Here is a 27625-nt window from a genome sequence, read left to right as displayed (position 1 = left end):
CCAATAACAACTCGACTCACACGCACCACATTGATATCTAGAGATTCAAGGACCATATGACAAATGTATAGCCGTCCAATCCACCTTACCAACCCTTCTATGAAATGCAACAGTTCCTTAAACTGACAAAAAGTACATAAAACGCCCAAAACATACCTGGATACATTCTTCGCTATTTTAAGCAGAGTGAAAAAACACACATTCAGATAGATTCCGTTATGTACTTGCTTTCGATGAATTTCTATTTTCATAAAAAAAAAAAGGTTCAACGTATCAGATTTGTCCTGGCCTTCTATGAATAGAAGATTTGAGAAGTGGTTTCCAAGGCAGCAGAATAAAGTTCTGACCATTGGAGCAACCAGAGGTATTTATGGCCTTCCAAGAATAGAACCGAAAGAAAAATAGAATGGGATGCACACGTCCATAGTCCTTTACTATGTAATGAGAGAATCTGGTCCCTTCAATCCCCCCGCCCGAACCCTCTTTTTTTAAACTTTTTTACATCAATATATCAAAGGGGGAAAAAACAAAGAAGAAAATCACTGGCAATCCTAGCACAATCATATTTTGCTTGCTTCTGCTTACTGCCTTGCTCTTATCTGAAACCCGAAAAAAGAAACACTCAAAAGCCCCAGCCCAACCCCAACTAAACCTTTAACCCAACAACAATGCATTGACAGCCCCTTCTAAAACCATGCCATCAAAACTACGCACAATGAACTACACAAAATACATTCCCCCAACTCCACACCCCAACCACATATAGTGATATAATCAGTAGTGTATGCACACATTAGACTGTGTCACCTGTGAAAAAATAACTTCTCAACCACTGTTGGCAGTGATTGGCTTCCCCCGACCCATAGCAAATCCTCTTGTACCATCTGGCATGCGAGGCCCAGGAGGTGGCTTGGTCGAAGTCTGGTGCTCATTGTGGATCAGATTATTTGACGGGGGAGTACCAGCATGACTTCCACGGTTATTGTGTGGTTGACCCCGGCCACGTCCCTTCCCACGGCCACGTCCCCGGGATCTCCTAGGCCCATTCTCCTTGTCAATGAGTACCTCCTCACCCTGACCAACAACAGCAGTAGTTCAGGTCTCTAGATCTCAAAAGTTAATGCAAGGAAATCAACAATAGGAAAAGAAGCCTCTTACTAAGTGCTCATGTAATACTGCATCAGATGCATGAGAAGAATCCTCAGATTGCTTCTCATTTGACTGCTCAGATGCACACTCTTCATCTTCCTCATCATTCCCTTCTGCTTCATATGCAGCCTTCTTCCCTCTTGTTTGAGCAGATTTCGACTGTATCAACAGACCACAAATCCCGAAGACTTAAAACTCAACAAAGACACCTCTGATTGACCCAATTTGTTAGAACTGAGAAAAGTTGGTAAAGCCAATCAAATAAATTATCCCAGCTAACTTAAAAGTTGAAACAAGTTGAATTCCAATTATTTTTTATGATAGAAAAGTGTTTCCCCCTCTTCTTGCGTGAAGTAAATAATACCGTCCGTCTAAGTAATAGTCGGACTCTCAGACCACTTCTCCAGTTCCTCTCATCATTTAGCTCAGCAATCTATCAACAACAAAAGCAAATAGGGCTTGTCAGAATGGAAAAAAGAACAATCAATTTCAGAGTCCAGAACTGAAAATACTTACAGCTTTTTCTGCTAGCTCCAGAGTCTCATATTCCACAAATGCATGCACCTACAGGTGAAACAAAGAGTTGTCCAGTTCATAGTCCAAACTAACAAAAATGTTACGAGGAAAAACACAGACATACAGCATACAACCTTGACTAACTATTGGGACCAAGGAGAGGATATATACAACACGAGACCATGTGCAACTACAATACTACTTCTCTTAAACTCCTAGGTTGGGCTGCTAACAAACATTTAACAGGACATTAACCAAAAAAAATGGCAGTACCCTAAGCATTCCCACACACACTAAGAATATGTTTGAAAATGGCATACATTTGAATATCAATAGAACTATGATTCATGGCTACTTAGATGTCTATGCATTAGGAAATATGAATATTGAAACTTTATTGTTTGGATGGCGTTTAAGAATCCGTTGAAATACATATGTAGATTTAAAGTTCTTTGTTTGGATGAAGCTTGGAATATTTTCATATTTATCCCCAAGTTTACGAAGGAAATAAAAAAGTTGCAAAAAAAAGGGCATACCCAGTGCACGAGGCTCCCGCCACTGCGGGGTCTGGGGAGGGTCATAATGTACGCAGCCATACCCCTGCTTTCTCAGAGAGGCTGTTTCCAAACACGAACCCGTGATCACTTGGTCACAATGGAGCAACCTTACCGTTGCACCATGGCCCGCCCTCTAAAAGTTGCAACAATAACCAAAAGAAAAAAAGAAAAACGAGCCTATCCAAATAATGACCCAATGACAGCTCCTACTTCAATTCTCGTAGCTTTATTTTTCAGTTGGCATGAATTGAATCACCTATCATGGTGGTTTCAAATGAGAAACTGGTGTTGAAAAGCATCCTTCTGCTGTTACCTAAACCAGCCTCTGATTAGTATCCTTCAATTTTTATTTCCAAACCCACCAACCCACAGCCCTAGATATATCTTATAAATAGGGCAAGATCTATCATAAAACTCAACATAATAACTGAAGCCCCACAAACCAAACTTTTGATTGTTCCGCTGCCTCAGGATGACCACATCAAAGAAGACTAATCCAACATGAAGAAGTCTTGAATTGCTGGGGAGAGAGAGAGACAAGTAGGGGAGGATTACCAAGAAGAGAGGGGTTCCTCATAAGTCGTTGAAGGTGGGCAGGGAATGGGAGGAGTTCCTTATCCTGATTCCTGCATTAACTAAGATATGTGGGAATTGAAAATATACCTTCCCCCTAAATTGCATAATTCACAGAGACCATCTATATTGTGATTCCTAGGATATTTTAAATGAAGACAAAATTGCAATTCCACCCCTCAATTTCATTTCTAGACGCAAGCACCATGTACTACAAAATAATGACTAATGAATCAACCCCAAAACAAAGTGATCTTGTAGGCTAAAATATGACAATCATCAGACAATTAATGATTCATAGTCACCCGTTTTATATGGCTCATATGTCGGCTTCAACAAATATGTTCTTCCTTTGCTAATCACTCAAACAGAAAAGACAAGATCGATGGACAAAACATGGAAAAAAACTTGGGTGCATTTCCTACTTTGAATTGAACCATCCAGGTGATGTAAACATAGGGTCAACCAATCCGGCTATTTTCAGCCGAGGCAAAATCTTAGGCAGACTCATTCAGTTGTGCGACTTGATCCCTCTTTACATGACAATTCTCAAAAAATTGAAGTGTTCAAGACAAGGGTCAAGGTTCTGCAATTGTAGAACCAAAGACCTTTCCCTATAAATGTTGAATTAACATCAAACTCTGCAACTCAGACTTGTATAAAGTAAAACCACATACCTGAAGTTAAATGACAGTTAGAATAACAAAATTACATCCTAATAAATGAAAATAAAACGACCAACAAGTGTGTATCTAATGAAAATGCAAACCTTATTACTGAAAAACATGTTATCCAGTTTTGCCACTCTTGATGCAGCAGCAGAACCACCATTAGCAGTCTGAGGCTGACAGGTGCGGATCGTCTTCACGCTAGGAGAAAAAATCGGTTCACATAATTACTTTCCTGCAATGGTTATCAACAGGTCGAAGGACTTTTCTATCAGCAACAAGTTCAGTACCTCCCAACAGCAGAGAAAATCTTCATCAGATTTTGGTAGGAATGACCCTCAGGTAAGTTTTCAGCAATAACAATGCGTGACTGCACAAAAAAGATGCATATGATTAAAAAATAACAGAAGTTAGTGCTTTATTCATACATTTATAGACGTTAAAAATAATATATCATAATTTGCCAGATACCAAACTTTTAGCAAAAATATAAAAAAAAATAAATGGAAAAAGTTTTGTTCACGGACATGTACGTACACGGTTGTCACTTCAGCCGATGGATAGGCACAAAGTTTTGACTGTGTAATACAATTTCTGCCCCCAACACGATGAAGGGTGACCATGTATACACATGACTGTGTATGAAAACCAGACCCTAAATAAATAAGGTAGTGCTACAGAATATTACCCAATAAAAAAAATCCTTCTTTTACTAATTTTTATTAAAGCAAGCATATCAAAGTAAATGACGAAAATATAAGGAAACACAAGAACCTGCAAGTCTTCCATGTCTGACTCAGTCATTGGATGCAGACGCCTAACTTTCTTTCCATCTTCACTAACAACCTACAATGTGTAGACAAGTAACATGTGAGGTCTAAGGCTTGGTTGGAGACAAAACCAAAAAGGGGAAATCTATCTAACAAGAGTTAGTGCTAACAGAAATCATAAGTACAGATAAATCATGAAGTATGTCGGTGAATGAACTTACAAGCTTTGATGAGGTCCGGAGAACCATCGCAAGTTGGTGATTGCTACTGATGAGGGCTTTGATCTTCTTAAAAGATGCAACAACTGAGACAGGCACTGTTCAAGACAAGAAGATGGTCTCATCTTAGTGAGACTAAGTATTCAAGAAAATTAAGAGAAACAGAACACAATGAACTAGCCAGGTGGTAAGATTAACCCAATCACATGCAATTGAATAATGCCAAATCACAGCCTATTATATGAAAGCAGATAACTGCCAATGGGAGTTTGGAACCCATCTTAAAATTTCTTACAGCTGACGTCAAGAGGACAGCCAGGTTTCCTCCATGCAGGATAGTGCACCTTGCATTTCTCAACATATTGTGACAGACACTATACCAAATCATGTTTTATTCCCCCCATTGGATATATAGCACAAATGGCGGTGGGAATTTATAATGCAATCGTGCATCAACAACAGAGCCTACTTTAATTTACTGGGGTTGGGCTTACTAATTTTGTGGGTTTCTTTGTAATGGACCTAAATATAAGGTCCAAGCATGGGCAGTTAAGAAGCCTTGCAAAGTTTCTTTTATTTAAAGGGTCTAGCCTCGTAGGACCTAATCAGTAGCCTAGTTAGTGTATCCTTAATCAAGGGAGAATTGTTTTAAATTGGTAAAGTTTGATTAGGTTTATTGTCTTTGTGTGGAAGGGATAGAGCCCTATTCGTTTCAACCTTCTGTCTTAAATACAGTATATTTTAGAGTTCTTTTAAGAGTAAAAAGTTTAGTTAGTTTAGGATAAGATTAATCTTTTTTTTCCCTCTACATATATGAAGGCACTATAATTAGCCCCGTTGCCCAAGGATAAAGTGGTGGAGCTAAAAAAGAGATGCATTGAATTTATTTACTGAAAAAGTGGTCAAACAAGGAAAGTGAGACTTTGAGGGAGACACCAACACGATGTGGAATGACGACTTGAATCAAGAAGGTTGCTAAAGAAATCAAAGGAGAATTGAAAAGAAAATGTCAGTCCACTAGGGAGACTTGATGGTCGGATAATGAGGTTCAGGTAGCCATTAAGACGAAGAAAGCTAGTTTTAATAAATGGAAAAGGACTATGGATGTACAGGGTCTAAAGAGGTATAAATTTGCCATAAATGAAGCTAAGAAGATTGTGGGGAAACCAAAGGCAAAGAAATATGAAGATCTTTATAACCATCTGAACAAAAAGGAAGGGGGAAAAAGCTATCCACGTATTTGCCCAAAGTCTCTCAATTGAAATTCGAGCCTTTCCAGTATTTACAGGCAATATTCCAATAGTCAAAAAACTAGATGTTTATTATTTCAACTGGATCTATTTTTTTAACATTGGTCGACCACTTTCCAAAGCCGGTCGGCCACCACCTTATAGGCTACGAAGAACACTTCTCAGACATTGTCTGGACAATCTGTTGGTCGACGGACCTTGCATCAGTCTACATAAGGGTGCTTTCAGTAACCAGCGGATCATGTACCGGTCATCTACTCAATTCAAAGCAAGTCGGCTGCCAGTGTAGTAAATGGCCTTTTCTCATTTTGAAGTACATCACTTGGACATATTTGCCAATAGGTTTTTATACATTGCCAAGTGAACCAAATAAGGTCCATTTATGTTACCATAGGGCTAAGTCTAGATATTAACCATTTAGGTTCAGTTTGTTTGATCTACACTATAAGTCACCTATCTTAGGTTTTCCATATTAAGTCCATGGGTGATTAGCTGAGCTCGACCACTTAGGATCATTACATCCTAAGATCATCTAGATATCACATGATGAAAGAAAACACCTAGGATACATTCAAGCAGGCCAAAATAAATCTACCATTTCTGGCTCGAATTGCTTGAATCCTCATGGATGACTTGACTTGATCTTCCAATTTGAGCTCTACCAATCCATAACACAGTCTCTTGAGCATCTTGAAATCTTCCAGTTTAATGCTTGAGCTAAGAACGCATTTTTCAATGCTTGGAATTTGTATACCCATTAAAGCACTAGGAAGAGCATTATAGCTTTTTCATATACAAATAGAAAGTAATCACCAAAACATGAAAACCAATAATATCCAAAGATTTTACTCATGACATTCTTTGCCTCAACACATTTCCTTAGCAGAGGAAATACTTCAACCCGTATTTCCAAGTCACGATTTTGGGTGCGGCAAGAAGCATAGAATAGAGATACAATGAAGGCTGTCTTGTAGCTTATAGGGATTTGCATAATGATGGCAAAGACGCACAACACTTGTTCCGAATTTTTTTTAGTCGAAAGCTGACCACACACACTCATATCAGCCTTTTTCAAGTCCTTCTCTCTATCAAACATGTAATCAAACAAAACGTGGGTCTCTCTCTCGCACACACATATAAACAAACAAAACATGGGTGTCTCTCATATCTCCTTCACAAAGCCTTGGAATCCCATCTCTTCCCTCAGTTGGGAACCCAATCCTGTACAAGCTATAGCCACTACATGAGTCATGGCTCCATAGATTATACAGTAGAGCGGTCCACGAACTCCACATCTCCCAAAATAAAATACATAGAAGAACACATGAATCAAAGAGTTACAGGCGTGCTTCCTTGTCATTCTCATTCCCTACAGAGTAAAAGAATGTTCTCAACAGAACCAACCCCATCACACCATCAACACGGGTCTTTTCCTTTTGATGTTTTTAAGGATTCTTTGATGTGGGCAGTAGTTGAGGCGATAGTGATGGCGGCAGTGGTTGGGAAGGTGGAGTTGAAGATGGGGTTGAGACTTGAGAGGGATAAATATGGAAATTTAGAGTAGGACTAACTTAAAAGACACCTAAGAGGTCAATTTTCAAAGATTGAGCACCAATATTGGGCACCTGTGGTGTAATTTACCCAAATTTTTTTTAAAAAAAATGAATTTCAAAACTAAAAAATTAAGTACAACTCCATGAAGTTGTAGAATGGCCTACAATATCTAATATATAAAAAATTGAAGTCTAACCACTAAATATTTATCCTATTTTTTGCAAAAAATAACTTTTAGGGGACAAGGGTATACCTCAAAGTTTGAATCTTCAACAAATCTCGCTCAAATACTCCAAATCGTCACTCTAAATGTGTTGTAGTAATTTCCAACATATTCCACCAAGATTTACAAGTGATTTGGCAAAAAACTCAAATCCTAGTACTTTCTGTCGAAACCATACAAAAGTAGGCAAAACCAATCGAAACAGCAACCCCCATTTCGTTCAAAATGTGGCTTTTATGTAAGACCATTGTAGTGTTTCAGTCAGCACGAAACAGAAACCCAAAACCTACCAAGATTTTGACCGAAACCTGAATGTTTCATTCGAACATTGCATTCCTGCAGAGTCGTAGGCCATTTTGTTTTGACCTCAGTAAAGACCAAAATAATTTGCAAGATTGCAATGGTTTGGACTGAAATTGCGAACATTGCCTAGAAGATCAGAATTAAATTTAGCCCCAGTTGTATTCCATAGAAAGCCTGACTTTTCCATTAATTTGGCCCATTATCTGCAGGTTTGATTTAGATACTTTGGATCCCTGCCAGCAACTATTTAGACCTCAATAACAACAACAACAACAATAATAATAGCAGTTATCCATGTAATAATGGAAGGTGATGTTTATGAAAATCACAAGGCAAATCTGAGTCATCCATGTTTTTGTTTCTTTTTAACAAAACCATGTATTTTCCACTCATAATTGGGTGAATGCACAATAATGTCTAGAGTACTGGTACACATGCATGGACATACATGGGATGTTTATGATGCAGATGACTCACATAAATGGGCTTATTTTATTAGAAATAAGCCTTGTGTTGGGTCTTTGATCCCATGTGTTTCCATTGTAATGGTCCACTTTAATGAAGGGATGTAAACGGACCGGATGTGATCAGATCCGGATATTCCCTGCCCGGATACAGATGCGAATCGAATTCGGATTTTCGACTATCTGTTTACATCTCTGCCTTGTGTAACCCAGACCTTCCTCCCCTGAACGGATAGGATTCTCTCAAAGCATGTTTTCGTCTAATTATTCTCATTTTCTCATTCTTTAGAGCCTGTTGAATCTTCAAAAACCCTCTATATCATTAGTTGGATATCTACTCAGATCGGATAATTTTTTTCTAGATTATTCGAATACAAATTCAGATACCCCTAAACAAATACGGATTCGAATTGAATTCGGATTTTCGGGTACCTGATTACATCCCCACTTTAATGGGCCTAAAATAATTAAGCTAGTTAATTAGTTCTTTTTAATTATAAATTGTTTAATAGGCTTTGAATTACCTCACTGTGTGAGAAGGTTTCATTTTATTATTATGCTTCTTATTTATGTTGCTTAGCAATAGGATTTTACTTTCCTAATCAGATTGAGAATATGCTTTAGTTTTATAAATAGCTTGCAATGAACCAAGGCCCCAGACAATTTAGATGAATGAACGTTTGACGTTTTCTTCAATGGATGTTATGTAATTCAGTAAGGGGTGAGAGATCCTTAGAGGGCAGTGAGATTCTGTTCCTTGTTTTGGTGGGAAGCCATAGTTAGCTATTTTTCTTATCTTATGTTCTGTTTTCCCTGCGATTAAGGTACTGTGCGAATCTCTCATTGATTGCTACTGCTGTGCTTGATTATTCCCTGACTCAAGAAATTCAATCCTTACTATCTCACTGCTATTCTTAAGTTTTCTGTCGATATTGAATTTCATCAGAGAATCCCTGAATTCTTAGTCGTAGATTGGTATGAGACCAACTAGGAGCCAGTACACCAGTATCTGATATGAACATGTGAATCGGCTAGGTAAAAATTAGGGTTTTTGATGAAATTAGGGTTAGGATTTGGTTCAGGTTTGAGATGTTGGTTATGCTAGGCAGGTATAGGGACATCTATTAGTGAAGGTCCTGAGATGTTTTGAAGGATGGAAGTGTGTAAACTTGAATGGGCAGCAACTTAAGTTTAGGGTTTTGAAAGGTGAAAGATGATGGAATCTAGGGTTTATAGTAACAAGAAATCAGGTAGTTGAATGGGCTTCATATTTAGGTTGAGTGTGGGTAGGGTGGAGGGTAATATATGCTAAAAGTTACGGCTAAATCAGATGGTTAAATCTGGAGTTATGGAGGTTTCCTACTAGATATAGGAGAGAAGGATAAAAATGTAATTTTAGACAATCGGCTGGTGGATGGTAATGAAATTTGGATCGAGTCTCTCTTAGGGTTTGAGGAAGATTTAATCAAAATTTTAGCAGGTTCTAACGGTTAGATTTGGCTGGGCAGAATTCTCGCGAAAATAACCTTGCATGTGACCTTCTAGAACGGAAGAAGAATAGTTGCAGGTTTTAGGTTATGGGAAAATTAAAAACAGAAGGGGGAAAACTAAGGTTGGGGCTGTAGAGGATTAGAAGAAGAATGGAGGGGATGGGGATCACTTCTAACTTACTGTTGTTGCAGAAACTCTCTAGCAGCAGCTTGTTGGAAGTTGAAACTTGAATAAAAAATTAGTCTTGAACTAAAACTCGAAGGAGATCTTCAAAGAACTTAAAGGCGAGCTTCAAAAGAACCACCCGGGCTGCACACCGCAAGGTGTCGATTGGATCAAACACCAATCCCACCAACGAACCACCCGGACTTCTCACCGCAAGATGTCAATCGGATCAAATGCCAATCCCACCAGCCTTGATCATGGTTCAAAATTTCGCCAAATTTCGCCGATATATCGATAAATTTCAGTAATTTCGAGCCTACTGAGACAAATGGAATGGCGAAATGAAAAAAGTCCATATATCATTGATATTTCAGACCATTTTGGCATATTTTGGCGATATACCGAAATATTGCTGAAATGTTACAAACCCCCCCAATGTGACTCATTAAAGTCCCCCCTTATAAATGCCACATTTCGTTGCTAATGGTCAAAATATCGACCGAGAGCTGGGCAGAAGCACATTTTGGGGGTTTTTTCTTCTTTTCCACTCTTCCAACTTGGATTCTAAGCATCTAATGCCTTGTTCTTCATCTTTTTTGATGGATCATTGCCAGAAACACGTCGGAAACACCTCCTACCAAGATTGTGAAGAATTTTTCACTGTTTAAGGTAATTTTTTTTTCCTCTAAAACTATTTTTTTGAAAATACTATGTTCAAGAGTTGTTGGATGGTGATGATATTTATATATGTTAGACACCAGAGGTGGTGTTGAAATTTTTTTTACATATATATTTTATATTTTTTATTTTCTGATTTTAAAAATTGATTTTCCTACAACAAAAATAGGAAAAAATTAAGGGTAATATAAATTGGATGGGGATTAATTAAATATATGTTAGACACCAATGGCCGACCTACGGCTTCATAGTGTTGAAAATATTTTTCTTCCCATAAATAATTATTTTTATTTTCAAAAATTAAGAAAAATATTTAAACATAAAAAAAAAAGAAATAAATAAGGAAAAATATTAGGTTTTGGTTTGAAAAATCATAAAAAAATATGAAAGTAATTTCTACATGTTTTTTAAGTGCATTAGATATATATTATGTTTAAACATTTCGGTTTTGTTGTGTTAGGTCAATATTTATATGAAAATTATTTATAAAAAATTATTTTTAATTATGAGAAAAATATAAGGGTTAAGGGAAAAATATTAAATAGCTATACAATTGTTTTAGTACCCTCAAAGTCTCAATTGAAGTGCTTCTACATTAAGTTTTTGATCATTTGTTTTACTTACATTGCAGTAAACAAGTATTATTATGGTGGATCGTGAAAGACAACATGCGAAAGGAAAGCAGAAGGTAGGGGGAAGTAGTCAACAGAGGGAGCAGAGGGAGCAAAGAGAGCAGAGGCCAGCCAGGCAGCCTAGGAGTGACATTGCATGGTTACATGGCACTCCAATTCATGGGGATAAGAGAAAATCACAATGTAACTATTGTCACATGAAGTTTTTGGGAGATGGGTCCAGTAGACTTAAACAACATCTGACTGGAGGATCTAAAGATGTTATAGGTTACCATATGGTCCCTATTCAAGTAGCTAGGGAAGTTGGTGACAGCTTAAGGGGAAAGAATAAGAGGAAGGCTGACAAGTAGAGGGTAAGGGAACAACTTGAGGAGGCAGTGAGGAGTTTAATGGGAAGAGGAGCGGGTAAGGGAACAACTTGAGGAGGCAGTGAGGAGTTTAATGGGAAGAGGAGCGGGTATGGGAACAACTTGAGGAGGCAGTGAGGAGTTTAATGGGAAGAGGAGAAAGTGAATACCATGATGATGATGGTGATGACTCTGATGATGATGATGGTGATGACTCTGATGATGATGACAGCGATGACCCCATCTATGTGCCTGATGATATACAAACACCACAGGAGGCTAGGGACTTTCGACGGTCTGTTTTGAGGAGTAAAGTTAGTTTTCGAGATGATCAGCAAGCACAGACAGTAGGGCGTAGTGGAGGAGCAGTAAGAAAGTCCAGATGAATCCTTTTAAAAGATCACAAAGTATGAAGGCAACTCCAACACCTCTATCGGTACCAGTACCACCATCAGCATCAGATCCTAAACTACATAGGAAGAAGGGAAGCACTCAACCAAAAATCAAAGGAGCATGAAAGAAAATGAAGGGGTTAGTGAAAGAGTCAATAGCTAAGTGGATGCTACACCATACCATCCCAGCAAACACCGCACAAGGCCACCATTATGATACCATGATTGATACAATTGCAGAGGCTAGCATAGGGTTCAAGGGACCCACCCCATATGAGGTAATAAATGTTTATTTACCTCAACAGAAGTCTAAGATTGATGAGTACATTGGTGAAATGAGGAGTATGTGGGAGACATATGGGGTGACTATAATGGCAGATGATTGGACTGGGCCTACAAGAAAGTCCATCATCAATTTTATGGTCTATTGTGATGGGAGGATAGTTTTCCTCAAATCTGTGGATGCATCCAAAGACATAAAAGATGCAAAATACATTTATAGATTGTTGAAGAGTGGTTGAAAAAGATGTAGGAATAGAGAACGTTATCCAGATTGTAACGGATAACGGAAGCAACTTCAAGAAGGCTGGTGAGAAGATGATGAATAACAGTAAGTACCGGCTCTTCTGGACTCCTTGTGCAGCCCATTGCATTGATCTAATGCTGAAGGATATGGGAAGTTAAAGTTGGTGAAGACTGTGGGTGCAAGACAAGTCACCGACTTTGTATACAACCATTCTTTTGCACTAAATTTATTGAGGAAAAAATGTGGGGGTGACTTGGTGAGACTAGGCATCACTAGATTTGCCACAAACTACATTGTCTTAAAAAGCTTTGAGACAAAGAAGGTTGGGCTGAGATCTATGTTTGCTTCTCAAGAGTGGTTTGGATGGAAGGGTTCCTATACCGCAAGTGGGAGGGGAGCACAGGCAACCATATCCTCTAAGGAATTTTGGACAAAGTTAGGTAAAGTGGTGAAAGTTTTAGAGCCAGTAGTTAAAGTTCTACATATAGCGAACTCCGCTCTCAAGGGCCCCACCATGCTAGTCCTATATGCTGCCATTGACCTGATGAAGGATAGTATCTACAATGAGGCTCCTCGTAGTAACAAGCACTTCTTGGATATTATTAATGCTCATTGGGAGAATCAACTTATGCATCCACTACATAAGGCTGGTGAGTAATTTTGTTTATGTAATTAATTCATATCTTAGTTATACTACTAATTACCTATGCATTTGACAATATCTCATTTCTACATGTAAATTTTCAGCATACTACTTGAACCCCAAGTATCAATATAATAATAGGCTTGGGTTGGATAATCAACTTATTGATGTTGTGAAATAAGTAGTAAAAAAATTGGAGCCAAATGGTAGACTACAATCTATATGCAACAATGAGGTGAGTCTTATAATTCATTTAGAATATAATTAGTAAGTAGTAATTAGTTAATGAGTCATTACTAGTTTTCCACATGGGTAGAGATGAAGATTTTTAAGGATGCATTGGGGAGTTTTGGAACCGATGCTGCAGTACAAGGCAAAGCACGTGGTGATGCTAGTACTCAATTCAATATCTTATTCTTTTAAATTACATATGTATTGAAAGTTGAAAGTTGTGAAAATTTTGACACGTCTTTTTTTGTTGTAAACTTGTAATGCAGCTGAATGGTGGGTGTTGTATGGGAAATCGGCTGAGAATTTAAGAAGAATAGCAATCAAGGTCCTTGCCCAAACATGTTCTGCATCTGGCTGTGAGAGGAACTGGAGTACGTTTTCACTCATCCACTCCAAGAGGCGCAACAGATTGGGTTCCGAATGTCTATCTGACATGGTGTATGTGCACTACAACTTGAGGCTGAAACTACAACACATATGCATGGGAGATGAGGGACAAAGGGGCACTATTGACCTTGCCGACATCTTTCAGGTTGACTCAGATGATGAGGACCCTATTGTGGATTGGGTGAGGGGTAGAGGTGAGCCGATGTTAGATCAAGAGGGAGGTAGGACAGACCCTGTGATAGCTTCTGAGATGGATGTTGATGAGGATGACTATATGGCTGAAGAGGGTTAGATACACACATGAGAAGCATCACCCATACCATTCAAGCCCACAGGTGGCAATGCTAATGAGGATGATGACTGGTCCGGGTCCTCAGGTGGTACTGGTAGGAATCAGACTCAAACTCAGACTGGAACTAATGGAAGTGATGGTGATGGTAATGATGATGACAGTGATGATGATGGCGGTGGTGGTGGTGAAGAATTTGATGGAATGCGAGAGCATTATGTGGTAGACGAGCAGACGACGCCTATAGAGCCAGTCCGATTCATCGGAGAAACACAATTTGATCATGCCACACAAGATACGAACCACAATGCACGTGAAGCCGCACCCACACCCTCATGTACACCAGGAAGCATAGGGATCAGCAAACACAGGCTGCTGATTATATGGATATTGATGAGTTATCTAGCTCTATTGGCGGAATGAGTATGGGTGATAGGGAGGGAGGATCGAGTGGGCATTGGCGTGCCCCCATCTTTTGACGCACATACCACTCCATCGTCATCGGATTATAGTGCATCACAACCTCAAGGTGGATATGGATATGGATATAGACAGTTCATTGGGGACTATGACTCCCAGTCCCAGTACCAACCCCAAGGGCGTACTGGATCATCTTTTGTGGACGACATCTTTTCATACCTAGCTACCAAACTCACCAACCATACATGCTACCAGCACCAACATCACATCATACTGGATCAGTGGGTAGTTATGGTCCTTCACAGTCACAGATTGGTCACCAATATTCTAGGATAGGTTACCTTCAATATGTTGATGACTCCATTTACATGGCAATTGTGGATGACTACACTCGTTTCTTCTCCGAAACTATACTGTGGTCCACGTATGTCCTTCAGACAGAGAGCAATGGACGTCGACTCCAGTGGAGCATGAGTGGGGTCGATCCAGGAAGGCATAGCAATTATTATAGGATTTGTTTCATGACAGTTGTGTCTTGTGAGTTGTGAGTCTTGTGACTTGTGAGTTGTGAACTTGTGACTTTGTGTATTGACTATTGAGTATTGAACTAATGACTTTATGCACTTATGAATTTTTTAGTTTAAAGTTTAAACTAAAGGCTACATTTGACTTTATTTTTTATTCACTACTTTGTTTAAAGTTGTTATTATATCTTCGAGTACTTTTACAATGTGTATTTAACTATTTATACATCAGGGTCCAACCGTATATTGTCAATCAAGGGTGCAAATCCAAAACACCACTTTGAGTTCACTTTTTTGCAATATGAAGGTTTAAATGTGTTTATTTAGCTTAAATAAGGGTGTACATGAAGTATCAGGCCTTAATATGGCTAAAAACCCACCGAGATGGACTGCCGAAATATGGCAGAAAAAATACCATATTTCGACAAAATTTCGGTAAATTTCGGATATCTCAACCAACCCGAAATGACGAGATATCACGAGATCTTGAACTATGGCCTTGATCAAACACAATACAAAAATCTTCAATGGAGAAGAAGAGCAGCAAAAGCTTTTCATTAATCAAAATTCGTGTTCCATGCTTGCCCACCTTACAACCTTATATATAAAAGACTCAAAAATAGACTCCTACTCTAAAAAGGAAAGGTCTAACCCAATCCTTAACCTATTAAGTAATTTAAACTGACTAGGAAACTGAAATACTAAAAGAAATAGACTCAAAACATAGCTGGATTTATAGAGTCCTAATCCAACCCAACTTAAATAACAATTAAATTAAATAGTCACGACCACTAAACCAAGTCACATTATCACTTAAGTGATCACATGACCACTAACCAAATAAAAAGAAATCTACTAACTAATCCCGTATGTAACCTTAGTACCCATATTTTAGGCCCATACTAGTTGCCTATTACATAGAAAACCCATGGGATCAAGGGCCCAACATGTCTATAACCCAACCCTAGACTTTTTTCTAGGGAAAGAAACCCAATTTGGTGATAAACCTGCATCAGGCTACTGTATTTTTTTTATCTATTTTCAGCCTTGATTTGAGTATATCCACCTGAGACTGATCCAGAGTTGTACAGGCGTCCAAGCGTTATTTTGAAGGCGGGCGCACAACGTTCTATGTATACTTCACAAGGCGTACGCCTTGGTCTTCAAGGCGTCCAATAGGCGTTGCCTTGGACGTCTAGGACGACTTATTGAGCAAGTCGTACACCTTATTTCTGTTTTGTTTCTTTTTTTAAGTTTATTCTTATTCTAACATTCCTATTTGATGTTGTGCATGTTTTTTAAGTGTGAGAGATGCATGGGATCAACTCTTTAAGTGAAGGATAAAAATAAAAAAAAACAAATCGGAAACAACCTAATGGGCTCGAGCAAATTGTGAAAGAAACCATTCAACACTTCCAACTCTTCCACAACCTGTCAAGCTAGGGTTTTGGAATGTTCCATCTGGCGGAGAAACAACTCTTCCTCCTCTAGAGCTCAAGCTCACCTTTCAGACTTCCTCCTCCAGAGCTCAAGCTCACCTTTCAGACTTCCTCCTCCGGCTCAAGCTCAACTCACGGTATGTATGTGTGTGTGTTTTTTCTTCTTCTTCTCTTCTTCTTCTCACTGTGGCTGAGAGTCTGAGACTCACTTGATAGTCACTCGACTCGCTGTGGCTGAGAGTCTGAAACTCTTCCTCTTCTTTTTTTTTTCCCTGTTGCTGCTGCTGAAGTCGCCCTGGTTTTAGTGCACAGTATCTGAACGGGTATCGGTAACCTGCAAAACCGATACGGTATCAACTTGGATCGGCTGTATTGGACAACTTTGCCCCTGATTCTCCTTTAAAAATGAGTTTTTTGACACTTTTACCCCCTGTCCGTACTGTGCTACCAATACGGTATCGGCACGATATCAGTATTTGTGACTAGAAAAACCAGTATGTATCGCCCGATACGGGCGATATGATACCGATACCTCAAACCATGGAAGTCGCTGCTCACAGCCTCACTCCTCTGCTCCTCAGTCCTCACGGTAAGGGTTTTTTTTCTTGTTGCTGCTGCTGCTGAAGAAGCTGCTCACAGCCTCACATCCCCTTCCTCCTCTGCTCCTCACGTTAAGTTTTTTTTTTCCTGTTGCTGCTTCTAAAGACACTGCTCACAGCCTCACATCCCCTTCCTCCTCTGCTCCTCACACTAATTTTTATTTTTCTCCTGTTGCTGCTTTATCTGAAACTGCTACAGATCAAGTGATCAACTATATGTCTATCCTTGTCTTATATGTTAAGCCTTGTGTCTGAGACAGTCAAGTTTGTTTCTTATATGTTACTGGTGTAAGCAATAACAGATTCCTATTCTGTTCTATAAAATACACTACTTATTGCAATGTTTTATATTTGGTAATCTGGTAATATTTAGTAAATTCCTAGTTGCTTATTTGCTTATTCCAAATGTTGCATTTCTTGTGTGATGTGTTTGTCTAGTTTATCGAAGTAGATAATGGATGCTAGTGGTAGAGGAGGACCTACTAGTGGAGGACCCACTGCTAACACTGGAGCATCAGTAACTGATCCGAGCAAAGATCCAAGTAGGAAGGCCAAATCAAAAGACCTTGGGTGGAAGTATGGATATTATCCAGATCTTGCAGATAAGAACTTAGTGTGAAGTATACTTTGTGGAAAAGATGTCAAAGGATCAAAAGGCTTAAGCAACATTTTGTTGGTGGGTATGGAGATGTAGCAAAGTGCTTACAAACAACTGCAGCAATCGCTAGAGAGATGCAAGAAGTTATAGTAGTACGAAACCAGAAGAGCAAGCCAAATGTCTTTGATGAGGATTATACTATTGATCACCACCTGGGAGAGTCGCCTGTAGAGCTAGAAAGTGGAGTGGACATGCAGCCTGCTGCACCAGTGAGAGACCTTTGGGTGTGAGACCCTAGGATGACATAGTCATATCCTTCTCCCCCTTTCCTCTTCCCCAATCGATACCTTGTGGTTGCCACCAGATCAGTGAGTTATTTGTCCATCTAAGTTCCAATCGAAGGCTGCTACTACTGCTGGAGATTCACAGAAGCAGTGCCTGCTGTTGCTGCAGCTTGATTGGAGAAGTTGAAACAAACCTGTGGTTCACCATAACTGGGTTTTCACCCAGAAATTTCGAATCCTCAGATCTGCATATTGAACCATTGGTCGGAACTGATATTTGGAAGACTGAATCTACATCCAAAACACATCCCATTCGATACTGATTGGAGCACATCAGAAAGCTGGGCTTGTATATCACCATTAGTTTCTATTTTCATGTCAATGTGATATCTCAGCATCTATCCATTACTTTGGTCTGAGATTTTTTGGAGTTAATCACCCCCCTTTAAGACCCAAACTCCATCAAATGGCTGTTATTGCTGAACTGGGTTATAGAGATTTTTCAGGGTTTTGACCCCTGGTTAAGTCCTGCAGCAAACTTGTTAGGTGCTGCTTGTGGTTCCCTTCGAGCTGGGGTTATTAACACTTGTGTTAGGTGTTGTTAAGGGTTGTGGGGACTAGTTTAATCTACTGTTACTTTCTGTTTAGACCAAATTTATTTATTATTATTAAGTCTGGAAAACATTGGCTGTTTGGGGTTGTATTTGTGATCCTATCTGGGGTTAGGTTAGTTCATACCTAGATTAACATTACCTTCATACGCATGCTGTGATTATGACTTTTAATAAATTAATGTTGGAAATTAGGAATAATAATTCAACCTTTCTTAACCAGTAGAATAATAACTAAAATAGGAAACTATGTGTCCTTAACAACCCCACAATCCTGATTTTAGAGAAACCAGAAAATTCCACATGCAAGAGCTGGTTTGGATCCAATAACTGATTCAATAATTTACCAAATCAAACCAACTTGAAGGACCTGCATTAATAAGATAGCAGCCATCTTACCAAACCCTTCAGGATCTTTGTTGATGAACCTCATCAGATGGTCAGTAGTAGCCAGGTTTGCGTCACTGAAATAATACTCAACCTGCAATGTTTCCAAGGAAGCAGAGCAGAAGACAATGTTCAGATAGAGAAAATAGCATTGAAAATTATGCGGTAACCAAATAGATTGAAAGACATGCAAAAACTGTGATAGAAAATGATGTCATTAAACGTAGGAATATTTAGGTTATTTTTTTATGGGTTACTTTTGTAATTTCCGTTTATCTTTTATCAAGTCGATAGAGTCGTAGGAGATAGTGTTGTGGAGTTTGAATCAAAATCTACTTCAGTAGTTGGGTTTGAATAAGTTTGATCTTGTTATGAATCTTTAAATGTTCATGTAAACCATCTTTTAACACTCAGATTGGAAGGATTGAAACTGCGGAATTTTTGGAAGCTGTTGCATGATTGCCTGTTGCCAACCTATGCCTTCTCCCTCCTTCAACAATTCAGTTCCGAATCCTTCCCTAGGTGTGTTCTTCCCAACACTTCTGTTGACTATTTCATTTTCCTTTTCTGCCGATTCTTCTCCTTTCTTCCTATTATGTTTCTTTTATTGGTGTACTGTATTCTGGTGTGAGTTTTGAGTACTGTAAAAGAGATTTTGATCTCTCTTGATTCATGTTCTTTCAACCAAAGATTCTGCGCATCAATACATCTGTTGTGGGAAATCTATTCTGTTCAATTTGGACTCAAAAGGGCAACCCTACTGTGAGCTTTTACAAAGTAACCAGAACTGAACCTGTGACTACAGCCCAGGTTAGTTTCAAGGATTTCCTAATTCCTATCATCGTTGCATTTGATTATTTGGCCTAATATTTGATATATTCATAAGGGCTGAGGGCTAGGATCTTAATCCTAAAATTTCAGTTGGAATGGTTTCATATCGCACCTGAAACGAAGTTGGGTTACCGCTGTTTCTTTCTGTTCTATCGTAGTAGAAGAAGAGGGCACTGCTGATTATAATTAAAAATAGGGAAGCAGTTTTCTGTCCGGGAGTATGGTCTACGCCAGCACTCCCATGTGTCTATCTCTCTCCTCCTTAAAACAAGGGGGCAGAGATGTCTTTTCAAATGGGGAGGAGAGAGATAGACTCATGGGAGTGTTGGCATAGGTCACACTCCCGGACAGAGAACTTTCTACCTTAAAAATAACCCTCATTCACTAAAAGTGGTTCTTAGTTCATCTACGATTTAGATTCCTTGAATAACCTCCACTTAAGTATTCATTCCCAATTTAAATTTGAATCTGTTTCCCTCTTCCAAAAACCCTAAACTGTTCCCCATATTTACAGAATTGCCATTGCTATTGATCCTTATTGTTGGGGGTTTTAGTTGTTTGGGTGGGCCCATAGCGACCAATAATTTGGGGTTTTCGAACCCCGGGATCACATCATTGGTATCAAAGCCGAATTTTTTTTAGTTTCTAACCATGACAGGGCAATCTCACATCACCAATCCTGTGTTACACAAGTTATATCAGGAACTTGCTGAGAGTCAATAGAAGACTGAGGCTAAACTTGATAAGTTTATGGAAGAAACACAAAGCCTCTTTATGGAGTCTCATGCCTTCATGAGACAGACAGACAAACAAGAAGAATCTAGACAGTCGACACCAATTCCTAAATTTAGTACCTTACGGATCGAAGATACGCCTCAGAGGCAGTAACCCACTATGCCCCAGGATGTCTTAGGAAATTTTCTGGCGTGGACTATGGCATCAAGATTGAACTTCCAGAGTTCATTGGTGAAAAGAGACCCGAATATTTCCTTGATTGGCTTATAAAGTTGAAAGGATTTTCGCTTATAAATCGTTTCCGGATGAGAAGAAGTGTGAGCTCATCCCCACCAAGTTTACTAGATATGCATATTCATGGTGGGATGAAGTACTACATTAGAAGCTTGTCAAATGACTTGGACATGTTACTAATTGGCAGGCCATGAAGCAAATTCTAAATGAGAAATCTGTCCCTCCTAAATACGAGAAAGTGTTATTTCACAAACTGGTTAACTTTCAACAAGGAATTAGGGATGTGGGTACCTACACAATAAAATTTCACAAATTGAGATCAACAATGGATTCTTAGGTATATCAATGGGCTGAATACTGAGATTTGACTAGAGCTGGCCAATGGTGATTTCAGGTCCATTGATGTGACAGCTGTCTATAACAAGAGAGATGAAGAGAAGTACGATTATTTGAAGAACATGCTCAAAACTTCTTCAGCTTGTAAACCTCCACTCCGGATCAAAAAAAAGAAACCTGAACCTCACAGAGTGGAAGAAAGGAAGGCGGAGGTTATCAGAGGTAGTGAGTGGTTGAAGAGCATCATGTACCATAATTGTGGCAAGAAAGATTACATCACCAATAATGGCTCTAATGATGAGATTGAAACTCACTCCACTAGTCTCGCATCATTCTCAAATAGACTAGCTGAGAAAGCTCCCTTCTTCAGACAAAAGGGTATTCTTCTGCACGATGATGGTTCTACGAATGCACATACTATCATTGATACCGGGGCAGAAGAAAATTTTAATTCTGCTGATTTTTTCGAGCACTCAACCTCCCACAGAAGCAACTCTTCAAGAAGATTCATGTGCGAGGTTTTGGACCTACAACTCGAGAAGAGGCCAGTGCAATAGCTTAGGTAAAACCCTGTCAATCCCCATATTATCACGGTACCCATGTTTTAAAAATACATTTGATCCCCTTCGTCAGACCCGGAACGTCATTTCATGCATATAGTTAATACATCTACTTGTGTTTTTAATCAATGGTGAAGTCCAAATATGGTTATGTTTGCATTCGTTGCATTTTTGCCCTTCAGGGACACTTCGGTAGTACAGGCCCGAGATATCTTGTGAAACTACATGTAGGTATTCTACATTTTTAATGCCATGGTGTGAGATAACAAACTTGGAGGAGCACCTTCTCGTAATTGGGAGGAACTAATTTCTTGTTCAATACCTACTTCATAACCTGTCAATTAGTGACGAGTCCAAGTCGCTTGATGAACCTTGACTGTAGCACATCGCCCCACCACAAGCAAGCAGACACAGTAAACTTGGTGGGGATGAGCTCACACACCTTCTCTTATAAAAAGGATTTGTAGACAAAAATTCTCTCAATTTTGGCAAACCACCAATCAAGGAAATCCTTGGGTCCTTTCTCACCATCAAACTTGGGAACCTCAACCTTGATGACATAATTCATGTCTGTAAACTGTCGTGTGATATCCAGGGGAATACCTGGCTAGGACTGCTGTATCAAAGGCCCATCAACAATCTGCAAGGTACCATATTGGGTAGCAAGACGGTCTTGCTTGGTCTGTTTTTTATATTTAGGCTCTCCAAAATTAAGTCCATCCTAGAATTGAGAGCTGCTATGGCCACCAAATGCTCTTGGAATCTGGACTGAATCTTTGTTCAGTCTGTTGTTGATTCTTTACGAGTTCCTTATACAAGTTGTGCACCTCAAGGTTGGTGATGTGAGAGGGTCCTATCATGGTTAAATTCTGGGAATTTCAACTCTGAAACCAATTCTGAAACCCTTAAATTTGTATTGCCATGGGCCCACAAATGACAAAATAACTCAAATTGAATGAATAATTGCAGCTACGCAAATAATCAGAACAGTTAGGACCTCTTTAGGGCAAGAAAGAGAATCAAGGACGTGAAAGTAATTAAATAAAGGAAATATGGACTTTTCTGAAATTAAATCTCAGTAATGGAAAGAGTTATAATAAAAATCAGAATAAAGGGGCTATAAACTAGGGCTAGTGCTAGTACGAGTGGTTCCCCCACCAGTTCCCCTCCTAAAAGGAGGCGTCCGCCAAAAATTTTAAGAAAAAAAAAAAAAAAAGCAAACACAGGGGCGCCTTCGGAAGGTGAAACCTGTGACGAACGACTGCTTCCAGGTGAAGCATTACAGAGTCCAGACCCTTCTGGTGGATTTTTACAATGCCCAAGATTGAGCTGAAAGGCTCAGGATCAAAAGTCATTGTTGTCTCGAATAAGCAGTTATGGATGAATTGACATTTCCAACTCGAATGGACTAATCCAGTATATTTTCCACATTCCTAGGAGTGCTTCTATGTTTCTGCTTCACAAATATGATATTTTCTGTGCATTTCTAATAATATCAAGTGTTATTCCCATTTTGGCGTTTCTAACTTCCGGAATTTTGGCCCCGATAAGTAATTATTCAAAACCCTTCTCCGCGGCAACAGATCTCAAAATAGAAAAGGAGTTAGAACTGTTTAAGAGTTGGTTGGGAGTAAATCTACAACTCTTAAACCAGAGCTTGACTGAAGCTGAAACTCCAGTCAAATAGAGTAACTGGTGGGTCCCAACTATGGATGAAATCTCATGAGAAGATACCCAATATATACTGGTCTGACAGGCTTGCAATAGGCTGTGGCCTTAACAGAATAGGTGATATAGTCCTAGATTGGTAGGGGATCAACTAGGAGACAATAAACCAAGATCTGTTATGAACAGGTGAATCGGCTAGGTCAAAATAAGTTTCTTGTGAAATTAGGGTTAGGGTTTGGTGTTAGGGTTATGTCAAGTCAAGGTAGGGGAGTCTAACAGTAAAGGTCCTAAGATGTTTTAATGGAGGGAGTATGCGGAATTGAATTAACAGCAATATAGGGTTAGGGTTTGGGGTTTTTGAAAAGAGTGAAATAGTGCAATCTAGGGTTTAGAGTGGGAGGATGGAACTAGGGTTTGGATCAAGTACTATAGGGGCAGAGAGGGTAATTTGGCTCTGGTTTGGTGTGGTTTTGATGGTTGGATTGGTCTGTGAAGAATTTGGATATTGGAATGATCTCCAGAAATAGGTAGGATGTTGTGGTTTGAATGGGGTAATGGGAAAACAGCTTGGTTCGAGAATTCCAATTGGGCAGGAGAATACTCTATCCAATTATGGGAAGGTTTTGTTGGCTGAATGGTTTGTTAAGATTTTTGGGAGACGGGATGGTTTCAACAGATGGGTGGGAGAATTAGAGTTTTGTAGTGGTTTGGAGGATTAGGAGAAGAATGAGTATTGATGGGATGTATCAAACTTACAATCGTTGGTTATAGCAGCTTTTCTATCTGCTCACAAACTTTAACACCAGAGATAGTAGAGAGAACAGATTGACCTGTGTCAAGGATAATTCTGGTAGCTTCACAGTCAAATCCCATTTTATTAAGCACAACCTCTCACTGGGAACATTCTTTTTACATTGGTATTGCCCAGGTTAAATTTGGCCTCTCATAAAATCCTGTTTTGTAGTATTTAGTTATGATATTAACCATCATGTTTCCAGAGGCATTGTGTTGCAACCTACGGTTTCAAAACCCTAATTAGGTCACTATGGGCACATCCCAAGTTAATATAATTATGAATCAAACAGTTCAGAGGGAAAACATAATTTCAGAACAGGACTCTTGACACTTATGGAAAGGCAAAACAGAATTTAGGGTCAAAAGATAATTATCTTTGAGGAAGGGGCTTTCTGGAATTTGGAATTCAGACTGGGTTTATCTTAGAAGAGAATTTGAAATTTGAGGGCTCCCAAGTAAATATTAGTGGAATCTAGCCTTCAGTGTAAAGAAATCTGTCTTTACTCAACCAATCTTAACGATACTTTAATGTTCAGTAGTTTTACCCTAGCCCTCTTGAACCCTAAGAAATCAGCCCCAGATTTGGGGTCTAAACTTTTTTTTAAATCTCTGAAACTAACCTGGGCAGAGAACAAGATTGCAGGTCTAAGATACAAGATGTAGCACTCAAGAGACGCAACGATTCGAACCCACACTCAGGGGTTAAGGTCACCTTGTAGTTTAGAAAATAACAACACTCAGCCTTATCCCAACTTAATGGGGTCGGCTACATGGATCCAAACAAAAAAAAAAACAATGAAGGGAGAAAGATGAAAGTAAGAGGAGAGAAGCACAGCCAATCAAGTTCGTACGAATCTCAGCTAAATGGGGTTAGCTACTAAGTAAAAGACCTAGACTATGCATGTCCTTCCTCACAACTTCTCCTATGGTCATTTTAGACCTGCCCCTAGCTCTTTTAGCTCCTTCAATCAGGATCATATCACTCCTTACTGGAGCGTCCCTAGATCTCCGTTGAACATGACCAAACCACCTCAAACGACTCTCTCGGAGCTTATCATTGATCGGGGCAACTCCTAAGTCAACTCTAATACAATCCTTCCTTACTTTATCCTTCCTAGTTTTTCCGCACATCCATCTTCACATCCTCATCTCTGTTACACATAGCTTCTCAATATGACACTTCTTAACTGCCCAACTTTCTACCCCATACATCATAGCCAGTCGTACAACAGTCCTATAGAAATTTCCTGTAAGCTTAAAGTAATATGTCAGTCACACAACACTCTGGACGCACCTCTACACTGCATCCAACCCACTTTAATTTTTTGTGAAACATCATCCTCTATGCCACCTTTATTTAAGATTCACCCCAGATATCTTAGACAGTCCCTTTGCAGTATCTATCTTTCTTCAATTCGCACCATGTCAATATCCATCATAGTATGATTAAAATTACACAGCATATACTCCGTCTTTGATCTGCTAATCTGAAAACCTCTTCTTTCCAAGGTTGATCTCCATAGCTCTACCTTAGCGTCAATCCTGCTTTTGTCACATCCATCAAAATGATATCATTGGCGAAGAGCATACACCACGGTACCTCGTCTTGGATGTTCTTGGTAAATTCATCCATGATAAGCACAAACAAATATGGGCTTAGGGCTGATCTTTGATGTAACCCAACCGTAATTGAGAATTCCTTGCTCTAGCCTCCCACAGATCTCACTCTAGTCACCACATCTAATACATATCTTTAATTGCATCTATATATTTACTCGACACCCCTCTCTTCGCAACAACATGCTGGATCAAATCTCTAGGGACTCTGTCATAGGCTTTTTCCAGGTCAATAAAAACCACAAGAAGATCCTTCTTGCTATCTCTATATCTTCCATACGCCAACTCAGTAAGTAGATAGTTTTTTTTTAATAAATCATAGAAATGAATAAGATTTCTCAACAGAATCCTTTTTAACTATCAAACTTCTTCCCTCCCCCACCCTGTTGCTATCCCACCAAAATCTGCATTCCCTTTAACCTCAAATAATCCCCCTCTTCTAGTAATCCTTGCATCACAATGCTCGCTTTTCTATAGCCTTAACCCTCGTCTAGTTATCCAAACTCCATCCTTTGTCCTTTTCTTGTAGAGCATCAATGACATCAATTGTAATTAATATTCTCTTAGTATCTCACAGACAATAAAAACTTTCCCCATAATTATTAATCATAAGGGGAGCTCACTAAAGTTCAAGTCTTCATACCAATAAATGAGGCTAGTTTCTCTAATATTATCTTCTAGTTATTTCTTATGCTAATGCTTCCATCTTGAAGTTTTGTTACTGCCCAAGTTCTTTAATTTTGATTGAAAATTAAGCACCTCTAGCCTTTAGTTATTTACTTAATCACCATAATCCTGAGTTCACAAATCCAAAATTGGAGATAAATACCAAAAATCAAAGTGGCATATATGAAATTACATCGATTACTTACCATAAGAAATGTAACTTGCTGCTGAGCCCTGCTTCAAATTCAAACCAAGAAAAGCATACTCAAGAGTCTAATTGGCCCTTATTAAGCTCACTTAACGTTTCAACTTTGTAACAGAACCCCACGAAAGAAGGGTGTGGTCACTCAATCAGTTCCAACCAGCCCACACAATTTACACAGATTAACTAAACAAAAAGAAAGAACCTTGGCATGGTACACCAGCTGTCTTCAAAGAAAGAGAACGGAAGAGCAAGAACATTGAGTTCAATCGTCTACCCGCTCGACCATACATACAATTAATAAATACTATGCGATCTCCCATAAAATCAATTAATGAAGAATAAAAATAAATAAGATTGTGAACAGAATTTTGAACAAAAGGATGATGAAGAACAAGTTTATGTAGAATCACTGACCTGGTTCAAAATCTTCTGGGTAGCTTCCTCTGACAGCCCATTTCTCGTATCAGGGGCAGGATCCGGATCGGGCGGAGCATGAGATTGCAGACTCTCCTGTTCTCCAAACCCACCATAGTACTGGTACTGAACATGATTGTGCAGCGCAACATGGTTGTGCATCTGAACATGAAATGGAGAATTTGGTGAAGGAAAGACGTGCATCGGACCAGGTCCATGAGGAATCACCAGCCGCGGCTTCTGCTGCTGTTGCTGCAGATCAACCCGATTCGTGGTCCGAGGAACAAATTCAGGAGCCTCGGCATTAAGCCGACTGAGAGAGACGCTACGGGAGAGCGAAGGATCAGAAGAGACGGCATCAGGTGAAGAAGATAGATCACCGACTCCATCGTCCAGAATTACAGAAGATCGTAGGGTTTCAGCTAGGGTTTCGTGCGCCATTATTGACAGAATTACGAGGGGTTTTTTCAAAGACTCCAGGGTTTTTCGAGAAGAAGACAGAAGACTGAAGTGACGATGATTTTGGAAATGATCCTACTGAGTGCTGCCAAGTGCAAACTGAGAGTGAGAGCCCCACAGGGCGGAGAAAATGTAGAGAATTTCTCGGGAAGAGGAGCTTCGCAGGACTATTTATTTATAGGTAAGAGATGGGAAACGATGCTACTCTCAGACGACG

The 27625-nt window shown here is 39.3% G+C and overlaps 1 protein-coding gene across 1 annotated transcript; it reads right to left on the bottom strand.

Annotated features, from left to right (window-relative positions):
• Nucleotides 1-653: 653 nt before the first annotated feature.
• On the bottom strand, nucleotides 654-27625 carry LOC122656076 (la-related protein 6B-like). Its single transcript, XM_043850511.1, has 10 exons — nucleotides 26950-27625; nucleotides 18901-18982; nucleotides 4455-4549; nucleotides 4238-4309; nucleotides 3754-3833; nucleotides 3565-3664; nucleotides 1666-1713; nucleotides 1514-1582; nucleotides 1159-1308; nucleotides 654-1074 (listed from the first exon to the last, which is right to left on the bottom strand). The coding sequence occupies exons 1-10, from the start codon at nucleotides 27388-27390 to the stop codon at nucleotides 826-828; spliced, it is 1386 nt and encodes a 461-aa protein (XP_043706446.1). The 5' UTR covers nucleotides 27391-27625; the 3' UTR covers nucleotides 654-825.

Source organism: Telopea speciosissima, chromosome 3, assembly GCF_018873765.1.
Source record: "Telopea speciosissima isolate NSW1024214 ecotype Mountain lineage chromosome 3, Tspe_v1, whole genome shotgun sequence".
NCBI classification, from domain to species: Eukaryota; Viridiplantae; Streptophyta; class Magnoliopsida; order Proteales; family Proteaceae; genus Telopea; species Telopea speciosissima.
This window is presented reverse-complemented; position numbering and strand designations above follow the sequence as displayed.

Bases quoted from the DNA above. Each gene is read 5' to 3' on its own strand.
- LOC122656076 (XM_043850511.1), bottom strand. From the start codon at position 27,390: ATGGCGCACGAAACCCTAGCTGAAACCCTACGATCTTCTGTAATTCTG. The intron at 1,714-3,564 runs GTTTGCATTTTC...TTTCACCTGTAG, and splicing joins ACATGTTTTTCAGTAATAAG to GTGCATGCATTTGTGGAATA. The intron at 1,075-1,158 runs GTAAGAGGCTTC...GTTGTTGGTCAG, and splicing joins CAGTATTACATGAGCACTTA to GGTGAGGAGGTACTCATTGA.